Source organism: Podarcis liolepis, assembly GCF_965112155.1.
Source record: "Podarcis liolepis genome assembly, chromosome: 9".
In the NCBI taxonomy this organism is placed as follows: Eukaryota; Metazoa; Chordata; class Lepidosauria; order Squamata; family Lacertidae; genus Podarcis; species Podarcis liolepis.
In genome coordinates, this window is record NC_139564.1 from 21,478,345 (window position 1) to 21,504,826 (window position 26,482).

The 26,482-nt window shown below is 42.1% G+C and overlaps 1 protein-coding gene across 6 annotated transcripts in view; it reads right to left on the reverse strand.

Annotated features, from left to right (window-relative positions):
* Positions 1–26,482, reverse strand: part of PPP3CA (protein phosphatase 3 catalytic subunit alpha) — a 189,697-nt gene that overhangs the window by 18,925 nt on the left and 144,290 nt on the right. For all 6 annotated transcript variants that reach the window (XM_083459240.1, XM_083459238.1, XM_083459236.1 and 3 more), the window contains exons 7-10: positions 21,043–21,120; positions 16,787–16,881; positions 10,612–10,737; positions 7,032–7,106 (exon numbers count right to left, since the gene is read on the reverse strand). In XM_083459240.1, the coding sequence (XP_083315366.1) occupies positions 7,032–7,106; positions 10,612–10,737; positions 16,787–16,881; positions 21,043–21,120 (374 nt within the window). The remainder of the gene's footprint in view (positions 1–7,031; positions 7,107–10,611; positions 10,738–16,786; positions 16,882–21,042; positions 21,121–26,482) is intronic.

Genomic DNA, 26,482 nt, shown 5'->3' on the forward strand with positions numbered 1-26,482 from the left:
GGAGAGGGGCATGTACCGTATTTTTCGCCCCATAAGACGCACCAGACCACAAGACGCACCTAGTTTTTGGAGCAGGAAAACAAGAAGAAAAAAATCTGAATCTCAGAAGCCAGAATAGCAAGAGGGATCGCTGCGCAGTGAAAGCAGCAATCCCTCTTGCTGTTCTGGCTTCTGGGATAGGTGCGCAGCCTGCATTCGCTCCATAAGACACACACACATTTTCCCTTACTTTTTAGGAGGGAAAAAGTGAGTCTTATAGAACAAAAAATATGGTATATGTATGGATTTGTACTCATTTTTGCCATGTAAATGACAACCAGCATGGAGCAGTGGTCAAAGTGGGGGACTAGCACTGGGAAGGTTCATTCGAAACTCCACTGAGCCACAAAACCCACTGGATGCCCTTGGGCATGTCACTATCTCTCAGCCTAACCTACCTCACAGGGTTGCTGTAAAAATAAAATGCAGGGGTAGAGCTCATGCATGGACTAGCAGAGGGGGATTGACTGTATGGGCCCAAGACATAATGAATGCCTTGTTGAGATGTGGGATGGACTTCCCCAAGTAAAAAACACTTTAGACTCTAATTATCACACATGCAACAATCCACAGGGGATTTTGATAACCCTACCATCTTTTGCTCACAGTGCAATCAACAAACTCCTCAAGATGGAAAACTCACTGCTCACCTTCTAAACAATGTGCTATGCACCAGCTCTAAATCCCCTAGCAGGTCCTGTCCACTAAATACGTGCCAAGTGCTACAGTTATATTTCACTGAAATTATACTAAGCAAGAAAAAATTAGACCAGGTTTAATTAAGAAGAAGTGTTTGTCCTGTTGATGACAGTGCAAAGGACAAATCAAGTCGTCCGCTGTCAAGCCGTCTATCGTAAGTGCATAATTTTAATTAGTGCCTCCTAAGGTTTTTAATCATCTAAGTCAAATTCAGTAAGCCAGGAATGCCATTAATTAGGAAAATAACACATAAAGTGTGAGCTAGTTGTAGAGACTAGTTCAGGTTGCTAGGCAATAGGCAAAGTTGTGTTTTGTGTGTGTGTGTTTTTTAAAAAAACCCCAACCAACATATTGCTTTGTTTTCCCTCCTTAAGAATATTTGATGACAAATACAAGATTAAACCAAAATAAATTTAGATACATTGCATTTATATAAGAATTTTAAATTTTTCCCCTTCCCTTAAAGCAGGCAAATCAACAGGTCAGAACAAATAATCACAGGGCATACTGTCTCAGAAAGCCTATTTTTACTGTTGCTAGACACCAGTCCCTCATCTACACATATTAATTAGAATCAGCAGAGATTCTTCTAAAATAAATGGTAGCTACAACAAGCTATTTGTTTATGAGAGTTCCATCAATAAAATTCTATCTAATCTTATCTATCTATCTATCTATCTATCTAATGCAGTCTCTGCTTCAGTACTTTGATGGGTTGTGATCTTAGATCTAATCCAAAACCTAGTTTCACATAATTCTCACTTTTTTAAATGAAAAGTGCTTCTTTCCCCAGCTATCTGTTGCCCTTTTCCACCACTTACAGCCATTGCTTCTCTATACCATTTTCATCTCTTCTAGGACCATTTGCCCTCGCTGCTATTTAACCTGGCTGTGACAACACATGTGATTTTGTTGACAACAGCATGCATCTGGTGTGATGTGATCATAGATGGTTATCATGTGGGATGCCCCAGGCAATCAGGTTAAAAAGCAATGAGGGTTGGGGATAAGGAAGGCAATGAAGAAGAAAAATGTCACTGAGCTGAATCAGCAGTCAGGGAGCAAAGAATGAGGAATATTATCACAACAGTGTATAAGGTGGGCTCTTTTTTTTTTAGTAATTAGTTTGGTTGTGGCAAATATGCTATTTAGCAGATATTGGAATGGGGACAATGCAGATTTTTATCAACAGGCATGCCTAGGAGCCAAGCAAGACTGTTGATGAAAAAACCAATTTGGATTGTTTGAGAATTTTGTATCTCTTTGAAAGAAGAGGCACGCTTGGAGTATTCAGGGACACCCCCCCCCTTACAGTTTTGGTTATAAAAGCTGGCATTTTGAGACTGAAACTAAACTTGAGAAGTCCTCCTAGCCTCACAGAAGGCATGGGGAAAGCAGGAATGGTTTAGCGTTACACATGTATGCAACCATTGTTAGAAGGAATGTTCCCTCATTCCCAATTATACTCAACCCTTGCCTCCGCACCGACAGATGGTGAAACTAGCAAGCCTTGTACCCAGACCTCTGGTTAAAGTTAGGCCAGCTTGATGTGACAAACACTATTTTTGCAAAAGTTTCCAGTGTCCCATTTTGGAGGCACCCAAGCTCTTGAATGTGCCGCTTGCCTCACCCTATTTGGGTGTCCAAAGGCTCATGCCATGAGGACAGAGCAGGGAGCCTGCTGTGGTTGTGAGACCTGCACAATTTAGAACTGATTCGACAGACTCATGGACAACAGGAGTGGCTGCTAGCCATGATGATTATGCTTTGCCTCCACTGACAGAGGAAGTACGTTTCTGAATACCAGTTGCTGAGAATTTTGATGGAACATTTGCCTATAAATATTACCATTCTTCCAACATTATTTCTTGTGCAAAATCTCACCAAAGTATTGGGATCACACACTCTCCCCTCCTCCTTATACACAGCCAACTTCAGTTCCACTTTTAAAGTATCTCAGTTTAGTATTACATATGAACTAGGGACTGTGGTTTAAAACAGTGTTTCCCAACCACTGTTCCGCGGCACACTAGTGTGCCGCGAGATGTTGCCTGGTGTGCTGCGGGAAAAATTAAAAAATTCGAAAGATTTTTTTTTTAAGTCAAATTTTCGATTGGGGCGCCGTCACTAGATGACCCCTGGGGTTCCCTCCCTCCCTCCCGCTCTGCGCCTCCCTCCTCCTCCTCCGGGGAGGCCCTTCCTGGCTCTCGGCCAAGGCTTGGCGGCTGCCACTCACTCACTCGCTCGCCCACCCGTCCCTCCATCCCTGCACCTGGCCTCTCCCCCTCCGTCCCCGGCGCAGGGGCTGCCGGGATCCGTAGTCCCCTCACCCTTGGGCTCCGCGCCCGCGCGGGGTGCGCAAACTACGTTTCCCAGCGGGCCGGGCGTTTTGTTTGAAACGCTCTTCTCCCGGCCATGGAATGAGCGCAGCGGCGGCGGCCGGGCGGGCAGGGGCTCTTCTGCGCAGACCCCGCGCAGCCTGCCTGCGCCCCCGTGGAGATCGGGCGGCAGGATGGAGCCCGGGGATCCCCGCGGAGGCGGAGCGGCGGAGGCTGCCCCCCAGGTAGGGCTGCGTCGGGGGGGTTTTATTTTTGCAATGCTGCATCCGCGCCGGAGGGGACGCATCGGACCGCGGGGAGACCCCTTGGCGGGCGTGCAAGGCAATGCATGCGTGCAGGCGTTGCATGGAGTACAGTGCAATGCAATGGCAACACGGCGCCCTGCATGCATGCATGCAACTTCCACCGGCGCTCCGGACTTGGCAGGTGAGGGGGGTCCCCAGTGGGCGGCAGAGAGAGCCGGGAGGGCGAAGGGGAGCCGGGGGGAGCAGCGCTGCTCCCCGAGCCGAGCCCGGGGGGAAACTTCGGCGTCGTTGCGCCGGGTGTTGGAAGCGGAGACTGGCGGGGGCCCCTCACCTGCAAAACCTGGTTGCCTCTCATATATTTCGTGCATTGCATTCATCGCCCGCTTTCTCCTCCAAGGAGCTCCCGGGGGCGCGCGTGGTTCTCCCCGTGTTATCCTCGCAACAACAGCCCTGCGAGGTGGGTCAGGCGAGTGGCCCAAGGGAGAACCCAGGGATTGTCCTGGCCAGGTGGGGTGATTTGAACCCTGCTCTCTGCCCGGTCTTCGTCCTCATTTAGCCCCCACATGTGCATGACTGTGCATGACTGAGGTTTTCCCCCCTCGTCTTGGCTATGGTGTGAGTCTGTGCTGTTAATTAATGGGGTTCTGCCTTCGGAGAAGATGAGCCAGCCCTCAAGGAGGTGATTATGTAATTTGCTAGCAATTCATGTCCCTCCCGGCGTGACGCTGCGCGCTGACGTCACGGGGCTGTAATGGTGGTGTGCCTCGAGATTTTTTTCATGAAACAAGTGTGCCTTTGCCCAAAAAAGGTTGGGAAACACTGGTTTAAAACAAACAAGGGGATATTCAACCAATCAAATTGTTCAGCAAGTCATCCTCATAACTTATCGTTTGAAGTTGGCATGTTTAGAAACGGACCAGTTTGTTTTAAAGGAGAATCTTAGTTCACTGGGACCAACAGAGCAATCCTAACCCTGTCTATTCATAAATAAATTCTGCTAAATTCAGTGGGGCTTACCCTGAGGTAAGTGGAATTTAGGATTGAAGGCTAAGTCCCTAATAAGGTAAAGGTAAAGGTACCCCTGCCCGTACGGGCCAGTCGTGTCCGACTCTAGGGTTGTGCGCCCATCTCACTTAAGAGGCCGGGGGCCAGCACTGTCCGCAGACACTTCCGGGTCACGTGGCCAGCGTGACAAGCTGCATCTGGCGAGCCAGCGCAGCACACGGAAACACCGTTTACCTTCCTGCTAGTAAGCGGTCCCTATTTATCTACTTGCACCCGGGGGTGCTTTCGAACTGCTAGGTTGGTAGGCGCTGGGACCGAGCAACGGGAGCGTACCCCGCTGCGGGGATTCGAACCGCTGACCTGACGATCGGCAAGTCCTAGGCACTGAGGTTTTACCCACAGCGCCACCCGCGTCCCTACAAGTCCCTAATATGTATACTTCAAATTGAATCCTTAGATTCTGTGACATTAGTTTTTCAGCATGGTCACTAAAGAGAAAGAAGCTACTCTACACCATATATATTTATGACTTCAGCTTAAGCCATTGCTAAAAATAAGAACGAGTCCTAACAAAAAAGTTTTAGAAAACTTTTAACAAGTCTTCAAGGCAGGAACAAAATCTGTCTCATGCATCTGAGATGAAAATATAGTCTAAGTACAGCAATTAGGGAAAGCAGAAGACATTATATGAAAATTATTCCATTAAAGTACAGGTATTAACTTATTCACAATAAGGTAGAATTTAACATGATATGGTTTATAAAGCATTTGGTACACCATAAGGCCATAGAAATAATAGACAGCAATACTCTGCCTGCACAATGATGTAAAATTATTAGCTGATACCAAGGCACTTTTGAAATAAAATGCATTATCCTCCATCATAATATATACAAGTGGTATGCATAAGATAAAGGCTATCTAGCAGGTTTTCATCTCACACTTTGAAATCAGTTCTAAGACTGGTTTTATGTTTGTTGGACCTCTTTAGGATGAATAACCCTATGGCCTTGGCTCTACATCAGTGATGGGGTACCCATGACCCTACAGATGTCACTGAACTACAATGTCCACCATCCCCGGCCACTGGCCATGCTGACTGGGGCTGATGGGAGTTGGAGTCCAAAAACATCTGGGAGGACCACCATTTCTCTATCCCTGCTTTAGATGAATGTTGTTGCCAACCACAGTAAACAGACAGTGGGACCAGTACTGAGCTTCTATATCAATACTATAAATTAACAATCAGCATTCCAAAATGTACAAGAACCCAATGGCCACCCATTCTTATCTATACTTCCTCTCTGTATTTTATTTTACCTCAGTGTGTTGTAGGTTCCCTCTTGCCTCAGAAATAAAATAAATATGTAGGCAGAAACACTAGGAACTGCCCCGAGTTTATTTACTTGGATCATGTTTGAAGATTTCATTAATAAGAGACATAGTGATTGAAGACACAGAAGACCCCAAATTGGCCTCTTTATGTTGGCAAAGCCACCATTCTCTCAAACAGCTGAACTGCTCTATCTGTTCAAACAGTGGTGTTTGGTGGGAAAGGGGAATCAGTCATTAGAACAATACCGTCTTCCATAAGTACTGACTTATAAAGTGCTAGGCCATAAAACAATCCCAAAGCTCCAGTTAGTGCAATATGCTGAAAGTTGTTATTCTCTAGGTTGGGAATGCCATGCCGAAACGAAATCTAGCAGCTATGCATGTTAAATACACACATTCCATGGTGTCTATCTTGTCTTCCTTGGAAAAACCATGATTAAACTCTCAGTTTACTGGGAGAAGAGTCAAATCTCTAAACACAAGTTTTTTCACACCAGCTTGCCAGGAGATGTCCAGCACCATGTGGATCCCCTTTCATTTCTCAGCAACTTTAAAATAAGGCAAGAAACAGCTGGAGCTCTTCACACTGTGTGTTAGATGATCCTGCTAATTCTTTGCCTTCTTCATAATGTAGCACAAATGCGAAAAACCACCCCTATTCCCCAGACTCTCTGTACATGACAGAGGACTCAGGGAGGAGCAAGTTGTGATAAGCTTCTTTAGGAGACACTCACATTTATCACACAGGGCATTCACAGTGATCACAGATAATGGTTGGCTAAGGAGCCAAGCCAAGATTTTTGGATTCTCTAAAATTGTATTTTGCTGGAGTGTCTGGAATAGATTCATAATGATCTATTTGTTTTGGACATGTAAGAACAATGGTCTCATCAGGGACCTGTTGTTTCTGAAGCAGGGAGGACCTTAACTTCAAGTTCAACTGCCACCCTATGGCTGGCCTCTAACGTAAGAAATTTGTAATAACTAACAAGACAAATATCCTTCTATTATCACCCAAAGGGAAAACCAACTTTGACATTCTGTTCCTATAAATGACTGGGCCCATTCTGCACAGGCTTCTGGGCATAGAGAAGGTATTTTTTGGAACTGTGTTCCTTTTTGATTTGAAGAGGAGCAAAAAAAGAGAAGGATATATTTTTCATTCTTTCCCAACAAACCATGCATAAAAGCAAACATACCGTTGTCTAGCAGGAACACTGTCTTGGGCAGCTTGGAAGAACTTAACTGTAGGCCAGAGAGTTCCTCCCATAGCCCACCCTATGACTTGCCTTGAGATTAATAAAGACAGTTTTCAGGCACAAACGTTAATTGGAACACACCACTTGAGCAGAAGACACAAGGCGCTTACCATCAAAGCCATCTTCCTCTGTTCCGAGTTCATCATCTGAGCAAATGTTCAGCACGTTGACCAGCATCTCTGTGACTGCAAAAAAAACCACATGGAAGATGTGTGAGAGATGGAGATACCTGGTGTGTCCGACAAGAAAGCAGTCGCAGCACAAACAACACTTTGCATATGCCAATAGCATTGGACTTTTGATGCTATTTGTGTGAATATGCAGAGTGAGGTCCAAGATCTCATGTGGTTAATAAGGGATAATTGGTACTGTCCACTGCCCAAACTGAAGGATCACTGCACAAGTAAGTTCCTGTTTTTAAATATACAGACGCTCATCCCTCCCTTTCGGTGCCTGAACTACAAACGGAAAGCCTAGTGTCTTTTCCTCAGAAGTTTGGTTTGTTGGCTCAATGTGAACAGTTTGGGTCAGGCTTTCTACAGGCCCCACTGAAGGTTTGTTACTCATTCCTTTCACTTTCTCTCATGTACTAGGCACAAGGCTGAGGTTATTGGGTGCTGCTAGTGACAAAAAATAAGATATTTTAGTTAAGTACCCAGCAATGCTTAAACAGAGAAAGAAGGCATTTCTGTATAAATGAAGGCTTCAAAGAAAAAAGCAAAACCTAGCACTAGGTGGTTGTTAATGCAAGCTGATAGCGTCTTTCTAAGGTCAGGAGACTTCTGCACCAGCACACCCTGGATTTTGCTGAAAAAGCAGTTCTGTTTAAGCTATTTTGTCGAACTTGGAGTTTAGCCTAAAATACATTTACCAAATTGTAATGTATTTGGAGCACATGGTAATGTCGGCTTTCCAAAGCTTCCCATCCTCTTAGGACTGTTTCACATACTATGCAGCAGCAAACTTGGCTTTGCTACCAATGGTTGTACTCAGAGTAGGTCCACTGATATTACTGACCATGAACAACTTATGTCCATTAATTTCAATGTGTCTGCTAAGAGTAAACTTCAGCTGAATACAACCCCCAGTGTACATTCAACAGGAAATTGCAGTTTGTTCCATTTCCCTGATCAGTGGGTCTGCATGACACAACCATTTTCAATTATCTGCCATATTGACAAATCACATTTTTTAGGTGCACAATTAGATGTATACCTAAAATAAAAATGTTTATAACAAATATGCTATGACAGGCAGAATGGTATGGGAAAATTGAATAGCTTCTCTACAAAGAAAGCATAATTAAAACAGCTGCCAGAACCAACTTTAAAAATTCTGGGGAAGGACTGTATTTTAGTTTCTATTTTTTTAAAATAGAAGCTAAACAGCAAAATGGGTTATAACTGAAATACTGCAAAAAGGGGAGGCTAGTGGGAAAGCACTATTTAAGTTGGAGCTTGGTTGTAAAGCAAACACCCCCTCTGCAATAATTAATTCACAATAAGGACAACAAATAATCTTGTTGCACCTTAATAATGGTGGCCATTATGCAGATTAAATTATGAATGACATTTTTACGTAAGGGGTTTTTATTTTGTTTTAACCACCCTGAACTATTTAGTATCAGCAACCATGTTGGCCATCTCACTGCTCACCTAACTCTAGAATGCTTATGAACAAGTTAAAAAGCACAGATACCAAATATTGTTCCTTGCAGACTTCATTCGCTAGACCCCTCCATTCATAGAATTGTCCATTTATTTCTACTCTTCGCTTCCTCTACATAACCAGTTCATGATCCACAAGAGGACCACTCTTATTTCATGACTGCTAAACTTACTCAGGAATATTTGGTGAGGTACACTGTCGAAAGCTTTTTGATAGTCCAAGTGCACAACAGTAACTAGATCACCTCTATCTATATGGTTGTTGGCACTTGCTCTTGCAGAAGCCATGCTGGTTCTGCTTCAGCAAAGCTGTTTTTTCTATATGCTTGGTGATTTTATCTTTAGCAATACATTCTACCAGTGCTTTTTTTCTAAAAAAATGTTTAGGGCTACTCTCATTTTGATTCAAGGAAATCACCATTTTATAGTTCAAAGCGGGGGAAATAAATACAGTAAGTCGACAAAAGTACAAAGATTCACAAAATGTTTAGGGGTATGTGTACCCCTGCGTTCCCCCAGAAAAAAAGCACTACTTTCTACCATTTGGATAAGACTTCAATATTTTGAAAGAAGCTTTCTTGCCTCTAATGGCTTCTTGGATTGCTCATTAACCACACAGGCATCGTCTTGACCCTTATGGTACTTTTCCTGTTTTGCCGTACAGACACCAGCTAAGCTTCTGATACTGTGATTTTAAAAAACTCCTAACTCCCAAGCATAGCTAGAATGACACTCAAGGCACACAGGATCTAAATTCCTACCGTTTCATCCTAAAAGGCATTCTGTATGTCCCCCACCTTTGTGAGGGCTTTGGAAACACAAGTTGTGCTTTTTCCTTGAGTAGAAAGTAACCACAAGCCACTGTTGTTCTGCTCAAAGTCATGCAAGTCAGTTTAAAATCAGTATCAATAAAAGCCGACTAACACATTGAGATACCCACCCAACCTCTTGAAACAGCAGAAAGCGACAAAACACAAACTAGGGTTTGTGGCATACGTCCGAAATTTCCTGGACATAGCTGGCATTTGGCCCTCGCAAACAGACTCCAGGCAGAAATCACTGAAATGTCCGGGAAAACCTGGACCTATGGCAGCCCATGTCAGAAGTGTAGATTTTGGAGAATTTCATTAAAAATAGCACAACACCTTTTGTGTCTGAAATTTCACTTTTTGAAATATGGCAACCCAAACCATGAATAGAGGTGGGGGGAAAGTAGGAAACTGGTGCCAAAAGCTACAAAGTGAGATGGTCCAGTAGGTTCTGCTGGCAAATGAATTTCAAAGGAGTGGAACCACCACAGGAACATCCTTGAACCATTCACTAATTGTTTTAATTTGTGCATATGTGAGATCTGGAGAGTGGGTCTCTTCAAGCCGTGGGGTTAGGAAGCAGGAATTCCAAACCAAAAGCTGTGAGTCATTCTTTTAGTTTTTGAGAAAGTTTGAGATCTGATATCTTATTTTAAAAATTTAAATCATGTCTAATTTATGTATGACACCTCCTATAATTACCGGCTCCATCTCTATTTACATTAAAAGCAGAAATGACTGCACTATAGCAGCTTTAAGTAAAAACAGATTCTCCCAAACTATGCGGATTTCTTACATCTTAGACTCTTGCATTGAGGGAAGTTGTATAGGAGAAGTGATGGAAGAGAGCAAGAGCCTCAGTTTGAGAAACACTGACATAAAGGCCATAAAAATAACGATGCTAAACTTTTTCACCAGTCTCTGATAACTCATCCGCTCAGAAAATTGAATGAATTTCAAAGGAAGTGTACACCACCGCAATAAATAAAAATCACTTTTGCTGTTAAGAAAAGGTTGGGAACAAAAAGAACTTCTGCTGATCATACTGCAGACCTCAGCGCATCATAAAGAAGGTTTTCTCCCTTAAGGCACATTTCTTAGGTCTCAGAATATCTTGTGCATCAAGGTGTGACAGGTCCCTTTTAGTGAACGGCCCATTCCCCTCATCCTAGTCCACAGAGAAACTGTTTTTGTGAAGAAAGGAAGTTACTTACCTTTCTCTCCAACAAATGGCAAAGACCATGTAAAAACATCCATGAAATTTGGAAGCCAGTAGGGATGTGGAGAACAATTAAACTGTCTGATATTCATAACGTTGTTCTCATATTTCAATACTGCAGCTATAAAAGAAAGAAGTCATTTGTTACTATCATATACCTGGGGCCTGATCCTCCCTCATGGATGGTAAACTTGTGATGAAAGTGAGGAGTGAGACCCTGTCAGCGTATAACACAACAGAGCATATATCATGCTCAGAAATCTGTAGCAAATGGCTGCTTATTTGTTATTGACTGGGCCACATTTAAAGTGTTGCTATTAGTATATAAAGCCCTCATCAGCTTGGGGTCAGTTTATCTGAAGGATCACTTCATCTCATATCTGTCCACTTAGATATGTGGAACTGGCATTTTTACATGTGTCACATATTATTTTTTGCACTTGTAAGAAATTAGTCTTTTAACAGCACCTACCCTTTCAAACTCCCTGACAATTGATATTGGACAAGAACCTTCACTGTTTTGTTTTCAGTGCCTCCTAAAAAGAACAACCTCAAATTGTTCCAGAAAACCAGGTAACTTTGACACACAATTTTAGTAGGTATAAGTGTTTTAAAGCTGATGGTTGTTTATAAGTTATGTAACTTGCATTTAATAATTGTTTTTTTATTGGTATTTTAAATGAACATTTCATACTGTCTTGTAAACTACTTAGTTCTTTTGTTCTAGCAGGTACTTTTTAGGGAGGGATGAATCCACCTACCGTATTTTTTGCTCCATAAGATGCACTTTTTCCCTCCTAAAAAGTAAGGGGAAATGTGTGTGCCTCTTATGGAGCGAATGCAGGTGGGAGGCAGGCGGGAAAAGCCCCCAAGAGCCGCACATAAGCTCCTCGTGGCTCTTGCAGGCTTTTCCCCAGGAGTGTCAGTCCCTTCTCCCTCCTCACAGAAGAAGAGTTTGGATTTGATATCCCACTTTATCACTACCGGAAGGAGTCTCAAAGCGGCTAACATTCTCCTTTCCCTTCCTCCCCCACAAGAAACATTCTGTGAGGTGAGTGGGGCTGAGAGACTTCAAAGAAGTGTGACTAGCCCAAGGCCACCCAGCAGCTGCATGTGGAGGAGCGGAGACGCGAACCCGGTTCACCAGATTAAGAGTCTACCACTCTTAACCACTACACCACACTGGCTGCCCTTCTCCCTCCAATCAACAAAACAAAACAAAAACAAAACCTACACAAAAATATGCAGTATGTTGAATGTTGCACATTCAAAACTTTTGCATGCACTTTATCCAAAAATATAAAAAAGGAAGAGAAATGTGAAAATTGAATGATAACTACATTCTGTTCTGCATGTTAGTGTGGGAAGAAAATTAGGTTGGTTCATTTAAAAACGCAGCCTGGATGAAATCCTTGAGAATCCATTTTGCTTCCTTGCTTTGGGCCATTGCACAGCTACTTGTTTAAAAAGGTGGAATGTCATTTTGTAATTGTGTAGGCTACTTCACCAGAAGCTCATTTACTGGAAATTGGGGGATTGTACAGTGGACATGCATGAACTCAGTTCACCAACCAATTTAACTTAACCAATTTAACTTAATTAATGAACAGCTTCCAGATTGAATTTATGCCTTGTACCAGCTAATATAATTTCAACAGAAAAGAGAATTCACGACTGAGGTGGTGGGCGATTCATTATACATTCTCAAACATTTTTTTGTAAAAAATGGCCTCAGGAGAGACTTAACTGGGTTGCGCTAAGAGCTGCAGGAGGAGATGTACAACATTTCCTCCGTACTGTTTCTCCAGTGTAAATCATCCTTCAAAACTGCTATTTACCCATGCAAGCAACATATGGGTACCTGTCAAATGGAATTCTAACCTCTAACAAAGAAGCTGGCCCCTCACAGATGATAGGAGACACACAATTTGACATTATGTCAAATTGTGTGTTGTTGTTGGCCATCATCTTGTGTTAAGCACCCAGGTCAAGAAGCAAATATATGGCCAACGCATCCTCCATTAGTTATGGAACTACTATTAATGTGCATGTGTGTGTGTGTGTGTGTGTGTTTTATATTACAGTGTGTGTGCATTTATATAAAAAAGTTACTTTTCTAAATATTTCTATTGTTTTCTCTTAACCTAACACAAGTACAGTGGTACCTTGGTTCTCAAACGCCTTGGTTCCCAAATGCTGAAAACTCGGAAGTAAGTATTCCAGTTTTTGAATGTTTTTCAGAAGCCGAACATGCGGTGCGGCTGTTGGCTATTGTTTTCGGGGCGTCTGCACCAACCAGAAGCTGCGCCTTGGTTTTCATACATTTCAGCAGTCAAACGGACTTCCATAATGGATTAAGTTTGGAGCTTTTGTTTTTGCTATTTATTTTGCGTTTTAGTTTTTGAGGCTTTTTCAGTTAATTTGTTTTTGTGGCATTGTGGAACCCAGTTCAGCTACTGATCGATTGTGTGACTGCGGAAATGGATAAAAGCCCCCCATCCAAACAATGACTGCCATCAGTGCAGGTGAGAAAAAAAATAAAATTTATTTTTATCATCTGGAATACTGTCCTATTTAATTTATTGTATAGTACATTGATTATTGCTTTCATTTTTGATCAACGGTCTCATTAGATAGTAAAATTCATGTTAAATTGGTGTTTTAGGGGTTCTTTTTAAAAGTCTGGAACGGATTAATCCATTTTGCATTACTTTCTATGGGAAAGTGCATCTTGGTTTTGGAACGCTTTGGTTTTGGAACAGACTTCCAGAACGGATTAAGTTTGAAAACCAAGGTACCACTGTAAAGGGTTAGATATTGGGACCCCAAGATCAGAACAGCTAGGTAGTCCCCCTGCCCCACCCCTCAAATTCCACTCCAGCTAGATGTCACCATGTACCCCTTAGAGCCAAAAGTATTTGAGATCAGGGAAATGATGTGATCTCTCATCAGCTCTAAAGTTCTGTGCAGCTAAGGATTTTGTTGTAATCTTAGATTCCAACCACATCTTCACACTTACATCCCCCTACTCACAGCGTGAACCACCAAGATCTCTGCTGTGCTTGTGAAGGAGATATAAAAAGAATGGAACATATGCTGTTTTTTGACCTTCCCTTTAACATTATGTTATTTTAGGACAGATACATAGGCTCTGATTTCTAGAAAAGACAAAAATGCTTTGCCGTTCTCTTATATGCAAAGTATAAGCAAGCCAGTAATTTCAATCTGACCTCTCTTATTTACTTCTGGTCACTTTTCTTTTCTAGCATATATAATACTCAACATGAAGATATTTCTCAGCACAAACCAGGGGCCTTGTTCACCTGTCACACTAAATCAAACCATGTCTTAGTGCCAAAGTGCAGACTCTGGGAGACGAGGTTGTGGATGCTTTGCGAGTCCCCTATCATTCTGCTGCTGTGCTAAGCCATGTGTTGTCCAAAGCTGGGGTGTGTAGTTTAGATATCTACAGACTAAACAAGAGGCAGAAGCGAGGTTCATTCAGCTTGAGGCTTGCTTGGGCATGATCTCGGATTTCGACAACATGCTAAGCCAAACCATGACTTAGCTCAGTGTAGTATAGCAGCAAAACAACCAGGCAAAACACAGCTTGGCTCTTCATGTGGACACGTGATTTGGCTTAGTATGGAAGGGTAAGTAAAATGAATTACTGCTATCACTGATGCCAAAATGAAAAACACAGCTATTTTATGAAATATTTATAGGGGCCCTAAAATCCTTCTACTGGTCAAGTTCCCTCATATGGCTGAAACATTAAAACTAATACTTATAATTTATGAAACCTAATATGATACATTTGAAAAAAGCAGTTCTAGAAAGAAGGTTCTAAAAAATCCCCACCACCACTGAAAGAGCAGTTGGCTAAAACATAAATGTTTTTAGGATATTTTTTTTAAAGTGATAAAATGAATAATTCATCCAGAGAATCTAAAAGCTACTTTAACTTACATCACATCAATAATTTATGCTGCTGATATTGCTCTCAAATATAAGTAACTTTAAAACAACTATTCAAACTGCTTTTCAAAAAAGCTTTCTTTATTTTAAAGGCTGGGAGCAGGGCAGGGGGAAAGTACCCTAGCCATTATTCAAAAAAGCAAAAGGAAAACATGCTTTATAATCGATCGATGTTAAAAGAAACTCCAAAAAAATTAACCGAAACTAAAGCACAGATTAAATGGGAGAGTTTGCTTCCGCATGTTCTTTCAGTAGCCTTGTGCTGCCATATCTATATTGTTTAAGGATTGCCAATTTTCAAATATTGTACAAAAGATAATTATGCTGCCCATTAAGCTTTCAGAGAAAAATATATCAGCGCTTCCTAGAATTACTTTTTACTATTATCAAATGCAACTGCATGACTTGATTGCTTTCTGTATTCTGTAGTGGGAGTGAAGCTCTAGCTGTAGGCAGAAACTGATAATCATTCTAGCACTGTTCACCTGCTCTTGGAAACCCTAATCATCCGCAACAGGGATCTCCCGGCACTGACTGACTGACGACCTGAAAGTTGACTATGGATATCTCCATATGGCAGTTGTTGGCACACACAGTTTAGTGCTTCTAAATCGTGAGACTTATCCTTGTGGGACTGGAGAATCTCAGGTTACTGTCCTCTTGGGACCCTGTCAGGATCATAGCTGTCAACTTTTCCCTTTTCTTGCGAGGAATCCTATTTGGAATAAGGGAATTTCCCTTTAAAAAAGGGAAATGTTGATAGCTATGGTCAGGATTCTGTTAGCTGATGCAGTACTGTATTCCTCATGCAACTGAGGCTGCAACCCTGTGCATTGTTTCTTTCCATTAGACTCAGTAACGCTTCCAAGTTAACATGCAATGGGCTGGACTGAACATCTGACTTTGTGTGCATGCATTAAGCAATTCAGGTTGACTGTTCAGGCCATCTGTGCTTTGCACTTGCATGTTCAACACTTGAGGGCCCAAGTATGAATTAGTGACTTGTATCTGCAAACCAGCAATCAGAGATTACATACCTGTGGATGCATACAAACCATACATTTAAAGCACCTCCCCCACTGCCAAAAAGAATCCTGGAAACTGTTGGTTTGCTTTTCATAAATATAATTCACAGCATCCTTTACAAGCTATAGTTCCCAGGATTCAGGGGAATTTTTTTGGGGGGGGGGGAGTGCTTTAAATGTACCTTAAATGTATATGCAGCCCTCGGTAGATCTTTTGTAACTCCCACAAACAATGCTGAAAAACACAATGCTTTTCAGTGAAGTCAATTCGTTGAGCTATAAATTATCACACAATAATGTAATGAATGATGCACAGACATGTGTGAAACAAGCCATAATTTCAATGGCTTTTTGAAATTCAGTGTTCTTCCAGGTTTAAAATAGGGGGTGAGGGGCTTCAGACCTGGAGCCAAATGTGGCCACCCAGATCTGTTTGACCTGCAGGTTAAACCTCCTCAACCATACCAGTTCTCCCCAGGCCACACCTTTCACTAGTCTGTGCCCTTCCTGAGTGTATATGCCTGCATGGGCTGTATCCTTGAAAACTGTTGCCTGATTGGAGGTAGAAGTGTGTATAGAAACCAGACTACAGTACCAAGTTTAAATTTACATTCATTGCTCTGTTCACCTTTGCCACTGGTCCTGCCCACCAATGGTAGGTGGCACCTGGAAAGTTGCACAGAAGGCAATGCGGCCCCAGGCTGAAAAAGGTTCCGTGCCCTTACTTTAAAGTAATCTAAAGAGCACTGCAGGACACAGTGGGAAAATATTTGAACATTTGTGATTTTAAGTTGTTATAAACTGTTATTAATATTGAGCTTTAATGTTTAATGACCCACCCTGGGAACTTATGGTGAAGGGCAGGTAATTAATAACAACCATGATAATAACAGTAACTACTACTACAATAACAACAACAACTATATGGCTTTAGTTTTTGAAATCTGTCTTCATGCATCGTGAATATTTACAATTTGCAGATAGGAAAAGACCCCCCCATAGGCAGTTAATCCACAAATCCATTCACTTAATACAAAAACTGTGTAGTAAGAATCGACCTTGAACTAAAGGGAAGTTTAAAAAACACACAACTGATGTAGAACAATGGAAGAGGAAATCAGTAAGTTAAAGCAAAGCTAAGTTTGCAGGGGCAAGAAGTGCTCTTACCTTTGTTATTGTATACATCTAGATAGTTTGGTGCTGAGAAAATTGTAATTAATGAAGGGAAACCTGTTGTCTGGCTTTTCCTGTACATACGATACCTGTAACAAATGGCATAAGTAACCTTATTAGTACCATAAATTCCTCGCAGAGTTGTGTTGATTTATATCTTGCCACAGATACAGTCACATAAACACACATTGCATGTATTTCACAGAAACTTGTATGTGCATCATCACAATTATTTTAGAGAAGACGAGTACGTAGTGGATAGACTACAGACCTACAGGTAATTAAGAAGTCAATGGGAAAAGTTTGAGGACAACTTTTGTTGGGTTCATTTGTGTTTTGGACAGGCATAGGTCTTTCTCCAGGAAAATGATGAGTTAGAACGAAGTTCTGACTGAGCACATACAGCTTTATGAGTCTGCTTGGGCACCATAAGCTGCTTTCGGGTCCTTCTCTCCAACTCAGAAAAGCAATCTGTGGCACACTATGGACTAGGGGAGTGAAGCATGCTTTAAAATAGCCAGCTCTCCAAATAAAAAGAAACAATGCGGTGTATCTAAAGACTACGATTGGAAGGCTGCTTGCACAATAATTTTTCTCTATCCCATGGTCCCTGCAAGTCCTAAAGCCTCTCAGAAGGGCTGGACAACGTTCCTCAATTATTTAATGCATCCTAGGCTGGGACATGTGTTGCTGTACTAGGAGGCAGGAATTACCCCAAACTGAGCAGAGGAATCTTGGCATTTTGAAACCCTGATCCAAGTCAATGTGTATCTGGACCTACAAAAAACAAAACACACACACCCCACCCCGGTATTTTGTGCACAATATATTTAAGGTTCTGCTACCAACATCAAAGTGCTCAAACCTGAAAAAATAAGTGTGTGGGGATGTGGGCCACAAAATATTCTGATATATGCTCAGTTTTTCTCTCGGCACATTTACACTTGCTTGTGGTGACAAAAATGTTACCGTCTCAGCGGGCCTATATTTAGTCAGTCAGCAATGAAAATGAAAAACCCCAGAATTTTGGAATCACACCAACAAAAATGATATTTTCTCCCTAGCAAGAGGCAAAGCAAGGCTCAGCAACAGCATTTTAGTTCCCTGACTTACATAAAATCTCTATAACTCTTGGCAACAAAATGGAGAAAAAGAAAAAGAACAGTATGCTACCACTTCTACTCTAATTGCATATTGAGGTTCTGTAGCAATATCTGCCTTTCTGTACACCAACAGCAAAAACAAAACTTGAGGAATTTGGGGTACATCAATAAGGATACTGAGAGTATTTTACAGGCATGTGTACTACAGCCATCTGCAATAGTCCAGGTGGGTCTCCCAGGTTGTCCCCTTTGTTTATAACAGCAGCCTGATGCACCCTGTGGCAAACCAATTTTGGAATACAGGGAAGTTTCAAAGGCAGCTGGCAATCTTGGGAGCTGCTTAAAGCGGGGAGGGAATTCCTAGGGTCACTAAGATCTCTGGTATAAATATCCTTGTTATTTTGTCATGTGGTAGCAATAATATTTTGTTCAGGGTGTCCTTCTGCACAGTTCAAATTTGTTAGCCCAAGGAAATTATTCAACCAAGGAAATTACCCAGCATCAATGGTTGCTCTGACCATCCTGGAAAGAGTATTAATCAACTTGTGTGAGCTGTACCACCATCATCATTGCAACTTATTAATAGCCTTCAAAAGAGCTTCCGTTATATGGATCCCAACCTACTAGGCTAAATTCAAGGTATTGGCACCAACGTATAAGGCCCTATACAGCTCAGGAGCAGGTTACTTGAGAGACCACCATATCATTTATATACCCAGCAGGTCACTGTGGTCTGCAAGAGAACTTCTCCTGCAAGTTCCAATTATCTTAGGAGTCCATTCCACAGTAATCTGGAGCAAGGCTTTTAGTGTGATTGCTCCTGTTCTGTGATTTCCCGATGAAATTTTACTCTCTGTGATTTCCCGATGAAATTTTAGTTCTAACAAGCTTTCCCAGATGGATGAATAGGTCTCTGGGTGACATTGGATCAGTCAAGCACTCTCAGTCTGACCCACCCCACAGAGCTGTTGTGAGGACAAAATGGGGTCAGACATCACATGTATGCTGGTTTGAGCTCCTGAGAGGACAGGTTGCATATGAATGTAAGAAGGAAGGGAGGAAGGAAAGAAAGAATGAACGAAAGAAAGAAGGAAAGAAGGAATAGTGTTCTGGAATTTTTTTGGGTTTCTTGATGGGAAATAATGGCCTTTAAAGTTGCAGTTTGAATGGAATGCTGGGTGAATTTCAGGATCTATAGGAAACAATCAATTGACACATGTTCAATATGTGTGTGATCATGCACATGCACATTGCCCTGAACCCAGAAATTACCCCAAAATGTCACAAAAACACCACAGAGATCAGATGTGGAGGGTCTCCTGCATAGCTAGGTATATTTAGTGCAAAAAACAAGAGAAAGCTTTTTCTCCTAGAACCATCTGCCCTGGAGGTAGGGATGAACTGATCTGCCAGTTTGGGTTTCTCCTAGTTTCTCATTTTACCAATCTGAAGTCGAGTTCTCCACATTTGTGAACCAGTTTGTATTTTGTCAAAATAAATCTCTACAAAAATATGTCATCATTTTAGTGTAGATCCCTCACGTTTCCATATTCAGTTTTGCCAAATATACACATTTTTGCATGCTATTTCCCCTAATAAAATGCATGTTGTATGCTACTTTCTTCATGCACACTTAACCCTGATATACACATTTTCGTATATACTGTTTGTTTGCTTGGAGAAATGCATTGCATTAAGATGTGGACCGAATGAAATCTCTTCTCCATTCTCCACCCCCATCGTTCTGCCCGGACACTGAGGTCCAGTGCTGAGGACCTTCTGGCAGTTCCCTCATTGCGAGAAGTGAGGTTACAGGGAACCAGACAGTGGTGCCTGCCTTGTGGAACGCCCTCCCTTCAGATGTGAAGGAAATAAGCAGCTATCTTCTCTTTAAAAGACATCTGAAGGCAGCACTGTTTAGGGAAGTTTTAAATATTTGATGCTGTTTTGTTTTTAAAACTCGATTGGAAGCCGCCCAGAGTGGCTGGGGACACTCAGCCAGATGGGAGGGGTATAAATTATTATTATTATTATTATTATTATTATTATTATTATTATTATTGAGATTTAGTTAGCACCCTGTTTATGGTTTTGTTTTGTTTTCATGCCACAGGCTCGTTTTCTTCAGTAGATATTTTTAAAATGATCTCACTCAATAAAATAAAATGCTGTTCTTCATTTCACCAGTTTTGGTCTGTCATACTTCTGGAACTTTTTTGGCTGATGGGTGCTTAAAAAAAATATTTATACAGTATTGTTAGCTGCTTTGAGCACCCTTGGAAGAAAAGACAAGAGTATAAATTTATGAAAACGGACTATAATATATGGCACACATCACTGCATAACTAGATGAAATGAGGATACCATGCTACTTAAATGTGGAAGACCTTGTAATACATTCATAAATTATGGCTCTTCTATCTGAGTGTCAATAATTTATATTCCTTCCATCTGTGCTTGTGTAAAAAGTATTGGTACTTTAGCCATTAGGATGAGCCAAGTGGAAGCACAGAGTGGCACTTCCTTTCAGTGACCTAGAAAATATATTCCTGTTTCAAACTGTGCCTCTCCAAAGAGCCCTGCAGGTTCGGAAAGTTAACAAGCTGTAAAGAGCTGATATATATGCTCCTGCTGTTTATCAGCTGAGCAAGGGAAAGCCCTTGTTCTAATTATATCATCACAGTATACTTTAATTTGAGCAGAGGGCCACCCAAACTGCTTTGAGTGCCAGAACTGTGCACCCTGGAATATTTTAAAAATTAGAACTGTATCTGAACCCTTGTAGGGGCCACTTCTTGCACCAGCAGGAAACCATAGTTAGAATTTGGGAACAAGAATTCTAGGTAAGATATAGGGGTTTGGACGTTACACCATTTTAAAGAGGCTAAACGTCTCCCACTTGTTTCTCCATCTGCTAGAGAGCCAGGGTTTCAGGATGTGGCCAAGATTCCCTAGAAACACACCGAAAGGAAAAGCAACATACCCTGAAAAGTCAATACTCAACTCTTTTTAAACACCAGTCCTTTCCCTTTTACATTCTGAAAGATACCGAACAAGCACTTCCACTTCACCTTAGCAATGTAAGAAATGTACAGATGGCAACATGCCGGAAAATAACTTATTCAAAAAACAAGGAAAGTCACTCACCCGGCATCCTGGGCTTCATGGGCTCGGAGTATAGATAATAAGTTATTGTGCTGTAGGAAGTCACAAACAGCAGGGTAACTGTTGGGGCAGGAAAAGAAGCATGTTTTAATAAAACAAAAACAAAAACAGAGAAGGTGCCTTAGCCTCAGACACACACAAATACATAAATATACAGTATACATAAACTTAAATGTTACTGAGTTCAATGGAGAGCAGCACTGGGAAAAAAGCATATCACTGTATATTCTCCCCTACTAGTCAAAAATGTAAGGTGCAGGTTAACTCCAGAAAGTCACTGGCCAATTTTAGACACAATGGAAGGCCAGGGTTTCCCGACTGTATGAATGAGCCACATTCTTGCACACTCAATCTCTACCGTTTGTTTGTTTTGCATCTCAAAAAGGGGAGATTGGCTTTAAATTCCCCATACTTCTCTGATGTGCCCCAACTTGGGGAACTGTGGTTTGTGAAAATCATGGCTCAAACAAAGCTAAGGCTGCTTAAACTGTGGTTTAAACAAACAAGTTCTCCAAGTTGAAAGGACACTGTGCTTAGAACTGGAAGTAGATTGCTTTGGATCTTCCTTCCCTGCCCCTTCCTTGGGGAAGATGGTTGGTCACTGTGTGAAGCCCAGAACAGGACGTTTGCTATCGTCAAACATGGATTCCATGGATTCAGAAGCCCCATCCTCCCTTCAACAAATTCAGGAATTAGCTTCCAAGTAGCTGCATTTCAATTCAGTTTAAATGATTTGAGGTTTGCTGTAGCTGTTTCCCAACTTTATTCTCTCTACAAAGATACTGGTGCCTTTAGAGAGAAAGTTAGGAAAAGGAGGATCAGCCTTCTATTTCTGTCTCAATACCAATGTGAATGCACTTAGCAGCTACTTAATTCTCCATGGGTACCTCATGCTAACCCACAAAAAGCTACACATTTAGTAGCAAGTATAGGATTTATGAAACTTTATAAACTGCAGTTCTCTGGAGAGAGAGCGGTGGTGGGAAAGAGGGAGAGAAGTTGAGTAATAAAAGGATATTCTTCATTTCACTGAAATATACACAAATTTCAACATGCTGAGTATTAGCCGAGTCTGAATTCTGGTGTTGTGCAGATGGCCTTCACTACCATTTAATGGATTTAGTGGAGCTGTGGGCATGTCCATACAAATAAAGCAAATCTCTCTTGTCTAGGTCTGGAGTACTTCTGTGATATGAAGCTTCTATCTGATTTCAGAGACTGAATCTTTCACCACCACCAATGTGGTACTTTCTAACATGCTGAATAATGTATTCTGGTGTGTACGTTCTACACATAGTTAAGCACAGAAGGAAGCCTTGGTTGCGGCATGTGCCCTTTTCCAGCACATGTAAAATGGCACAGACAATCCTGACTTCCAGGGGCTAGGTTTTTACTTAATGAACAGACTGGTAAGTGGCCAACCCAGTCAGCTGTATTATTCCACTATTCCATGAATGGATCAAACCAGGTTTTCATCTGTTCCAGTAGACTGTTCTCAACACTGGCTCACCAAATGCTTCGAGGAAATCCACTCCAGCACATGAAAACAGCAGCCTCCCCCTGTTCAGCAAATTATATAATTCTGAGCAAAATGGAATCCCCATGCTGAATCATGGCTAATAGTCACTGTCAGTCCTGTCCTCCATAAGTCTGTCTAATGCCATTTTAAAACCAGCTACATCTAGAGCCATCACCATACCTTGTGACAGCAAATTCTATAAATGAATCATGTATAGTGTTAAGAAGTACTTTTGTTTGGGGGGGGGTGTCCTGCCCTGAATCTACTGCCAGTCAATTTGTCTATCCTGAATTTACTGCCAATCAATTTCACTGGGTGACACTGAGTATTATGAGAGAGAGGCAGTAAATTCTTCTCCACAGACCTCTGTCACAAACCTCTATTACCATAAGCCTCTTTTCACAGGGGTGGCAAAAAATGATGGCCTCTAGATATTGCTGAACTCCCATAGATCCCAGCTGGCACAGCCAGTGGTCAGGGATAATGGGGTTTGTAATTTAACGACATATGGAGAGCACTGTGTTGGCTGTTCCCGTTCCATCATCTCCTCTCTACGTCATCTCTTTTTCCTAAGCTAAATAGCCACAAACACCTTCACTTTCTTTAAAGAGAAGGTGCTCTGTCCCCTTGATTGTTCTGTTTGTTGCAGCTTCTTCAAGCTCCAGGTGTTCTTTTTGTAATGCACTACAAAGTGTACTGAGTTTAAGAGCTGCTGCTTCTGTTCCGCACCCCAAACCTCAAAGGAGCAAGGGAGAATGAGCAAGATAAGACCGCTCTTACTTTCCCCTCATATAGAAGAGGTACATGGATCAGAAGAAAAAAGCCCAGCCATCTATTGCTCTGCTTGCAACAGTCCCTTACTTCACTTAACCACACGGGTTAAAACGCTTTCTATGAATCTATCCCACGACACTAACATTATATTTGAGGTTGCTATGGCAACTGGCTTTTAGTTATATAACCAAGAGAGCTGCTGGTAATATAAAATAAAGAGGGAGATTTTAGATACAGTTCTACTGGCAATTGGGAAAAAAAGTATATTAATTTGCAATTTCAAACAAACACTTCCCTCTCATTGCAGTACAACTGATATGGGACTTGTGTAGTGGCTCTAACTTCTTCTTATTTTGGGGGGGAAAGTTATCAAAAGAACTGTCATGTGTAGTAATAAAACTATGACAATATTATAAAGCGTATAACAGAAACAGAAAGCTTTGTTTCCTGTGCATACTCTTTCACAAACAAACAAACAAACAAACAAACAGCCTTAATATAATCAAATTCATTTGGTCTGATATGCAAATTAGTTGACAAGGACTCCACTCATGGCTACAGGTCTGTGCCCAGTTACAGCTCAAGCCTATGCACGCATACTCTGAAGTAAATCCCATTTGAGTTCAGTACGGCTTACTTCCAGGTCGGCATGCAGAAGACCCTACGATACTTCCATTCCAGAGGAGGTTGAAAAGTGAGGCAGACTGCTGAGCCTGGCAGGCAGGCAAGCCAAACAGAAAGCAGTGAAGAGTGAAGCAGTTTGGGGTTGTCAAGTGATGGCTTGATTTGAGTGTTGTTAGTTGTTGCCCATGTCTCAGAAGCTTGGCTGGCCTCAGCTAGAAGTCAGGCATTGAGTGTTGCCAGCCCCATGCTGCAGAATGCTGTTCCAGCATCCTTGCTCCTAACTTTCAGGTGTCTCCTAAGGAACTTTTTCTGCTGTTACGTCTCATCAGTGGCTTCATTTCTATTTTCAGATGAGTCAACCATTCTTGCAATTATTCTGTATTGTTTTATGTTATTATATATTTTATTGTATTTGCATAGATTATTGTACACTACCTTGATACTGTACATGAGTGGGCAGTGTGTGAATACTTGTATAAATAAAACAAATAAAGTTTTGTCTTGACTTAAAAGAAGAGCTGTTGTGACTGAGCAATCAGACCACAGTCAAGGGGTTTAATAGGGCCTGGTCAAACTTCATTGGACCACTGTTTCATCTGAGTCCTGTTGAGCTTCTACCACCATATGCAATACAGTGGTACCTCGGGTTAAGAACTTAATTCGTTCTGGAGGTCCTTTCTTAACCTGAAACTGTTCTTAACCTGATGTACCACTTTAGCTAATGGGGCCTCCTGCTGCCGCCGCACCGCCACTGAGCAATTTCTGTTCTCATCCTGAAGCTAAGTTCTTAACCTGAGGTACTATTTTTAGGTTAGCGGAGTCTGTAACCTGAAGCGTCTGTAACCTGAGGTACCACTGTATGCTCAAACAGAATAGAAATGCCCAAGTACAAAATGTCAGCAGCTCCCTCATGTGGTAAACTGGTATATTACATATCCCTCTCACATACTGGTCACATGTAGTTGCGCATAATTTGAAAAATGTGTGAGCTCACATTTTAAGTTCCTGTACTACATTTTTAAAACAAATAATCTTCCTTCTGGATGGTGCTCAAGAAAAACTGGTTGTGAGACTTTACAGCAGATGACTGTGCATAGCAGTGATTGGTTAGAAACTATGAAATCAAGAACCTAAAGCAGCTTTTTCTAAAAAATAAAATAAAAACTGAGTCTGACATAAAATATGCACATTCTGTTTGTTTTTTGAAAAGGTTGGCAGCCTGCTTGAAACTTCTACTGCCAAGTCAGTGTAAAGAATAGAGAACCAGGTGGGCCAATCGTATAAGGCAGCTCCCTATGATTTGCATGCATGCTTGCACAAACGTCCTCTCTCCACCCTCCTCCTAAAACTAAAGGCTTGATGTTCTCTCTTTAACGTATTGCTGAATTTGTGCGACTACAGCTTTACATACTTATATACCCCACTACATTTGATGCAGTATGTTGAAAGAGGGAGTCCAATACCATTTAAATACATAATCCTCAAAGGCATAAAATGCATATATTCCACTTACTAAAGTTAGTTGTTTTGCTTTTGTTCTTTTATGATCAAACTAAATCATTTGTAGTCCAAATTATTTAAGCCACAAGGTGGTGGTATAACGAGTGAGGCTACAAACTTGGTATAACAAGTAAATATTATGCCTAGTACTCTAGAGGTCCTGTGAAAACACTTTGCTAATATATCAGTTACCGTATTTTTCGTCCCATAGGACGCACCTAGTTTTTTGGGGGGAAATAAAGGAAAACATTTTCCCCTTTATTTCCCCCCCAAAAGCAGGTCGGGGAAACAGAACCAGGTCGAGGAACAGCGGGATGGTGGCGCTGCGCCTCCCTGCTGTCCCCCGAGCTTGTGGGGCTGGCCGATGTCTGCCCCGTGCGAGGGGCGCTCTGCATCAGGGCGCCCCCCCCTGCGGGGCGGCAGGCTGCTATCCGCAGTGTGGGGAGCCCTGCGGGGAACTCCTGCAAGGCTCCCCACGCTGCGGATGTCTGCCTGGCACGGGGGGTGCTCTGCTTCAGGGCGCCCCACCCGCCAGGTGGCAGGCTGCTATCCGCAGCGTGGGGAGTCTTGCGGGGAACTCCTGCAAGGCTCCACACGCTGCGGATGTCTGCCTGGCGCGGGGGGCGCTCTGCTTCAGGGCGCCCGACGCTCTGGGAAGCAGGCTGCTATCCGCAGCCTAGACATCCCTGCGGGACCTCCCGCAGGGCTGCCTAGGCTGCGGATGTCTTCCTGAAGCCTGGAGAGCGAGAGGGGTCGGTGCGCACCGACCCCTCTCGCTCTCCAAGCTTCAGCAAAAGCCTGCATTCGCACCCAGATTTCCCCTTCATTTTTGGAGGGGAAAAAGTGCGTCCTATAGGGCGAAAAATACGGTAGCTAAAAAAATTACAAAACTCACAAAGCAGAGAAAGATGTACTTTTGGAACCAGCTTGCAGTTAGATATGAAAGATCAGAATGAACTTTCTTTTTAAAAAATGAACAGAGCAAGAGGTTTTTTTTAAAAAAGG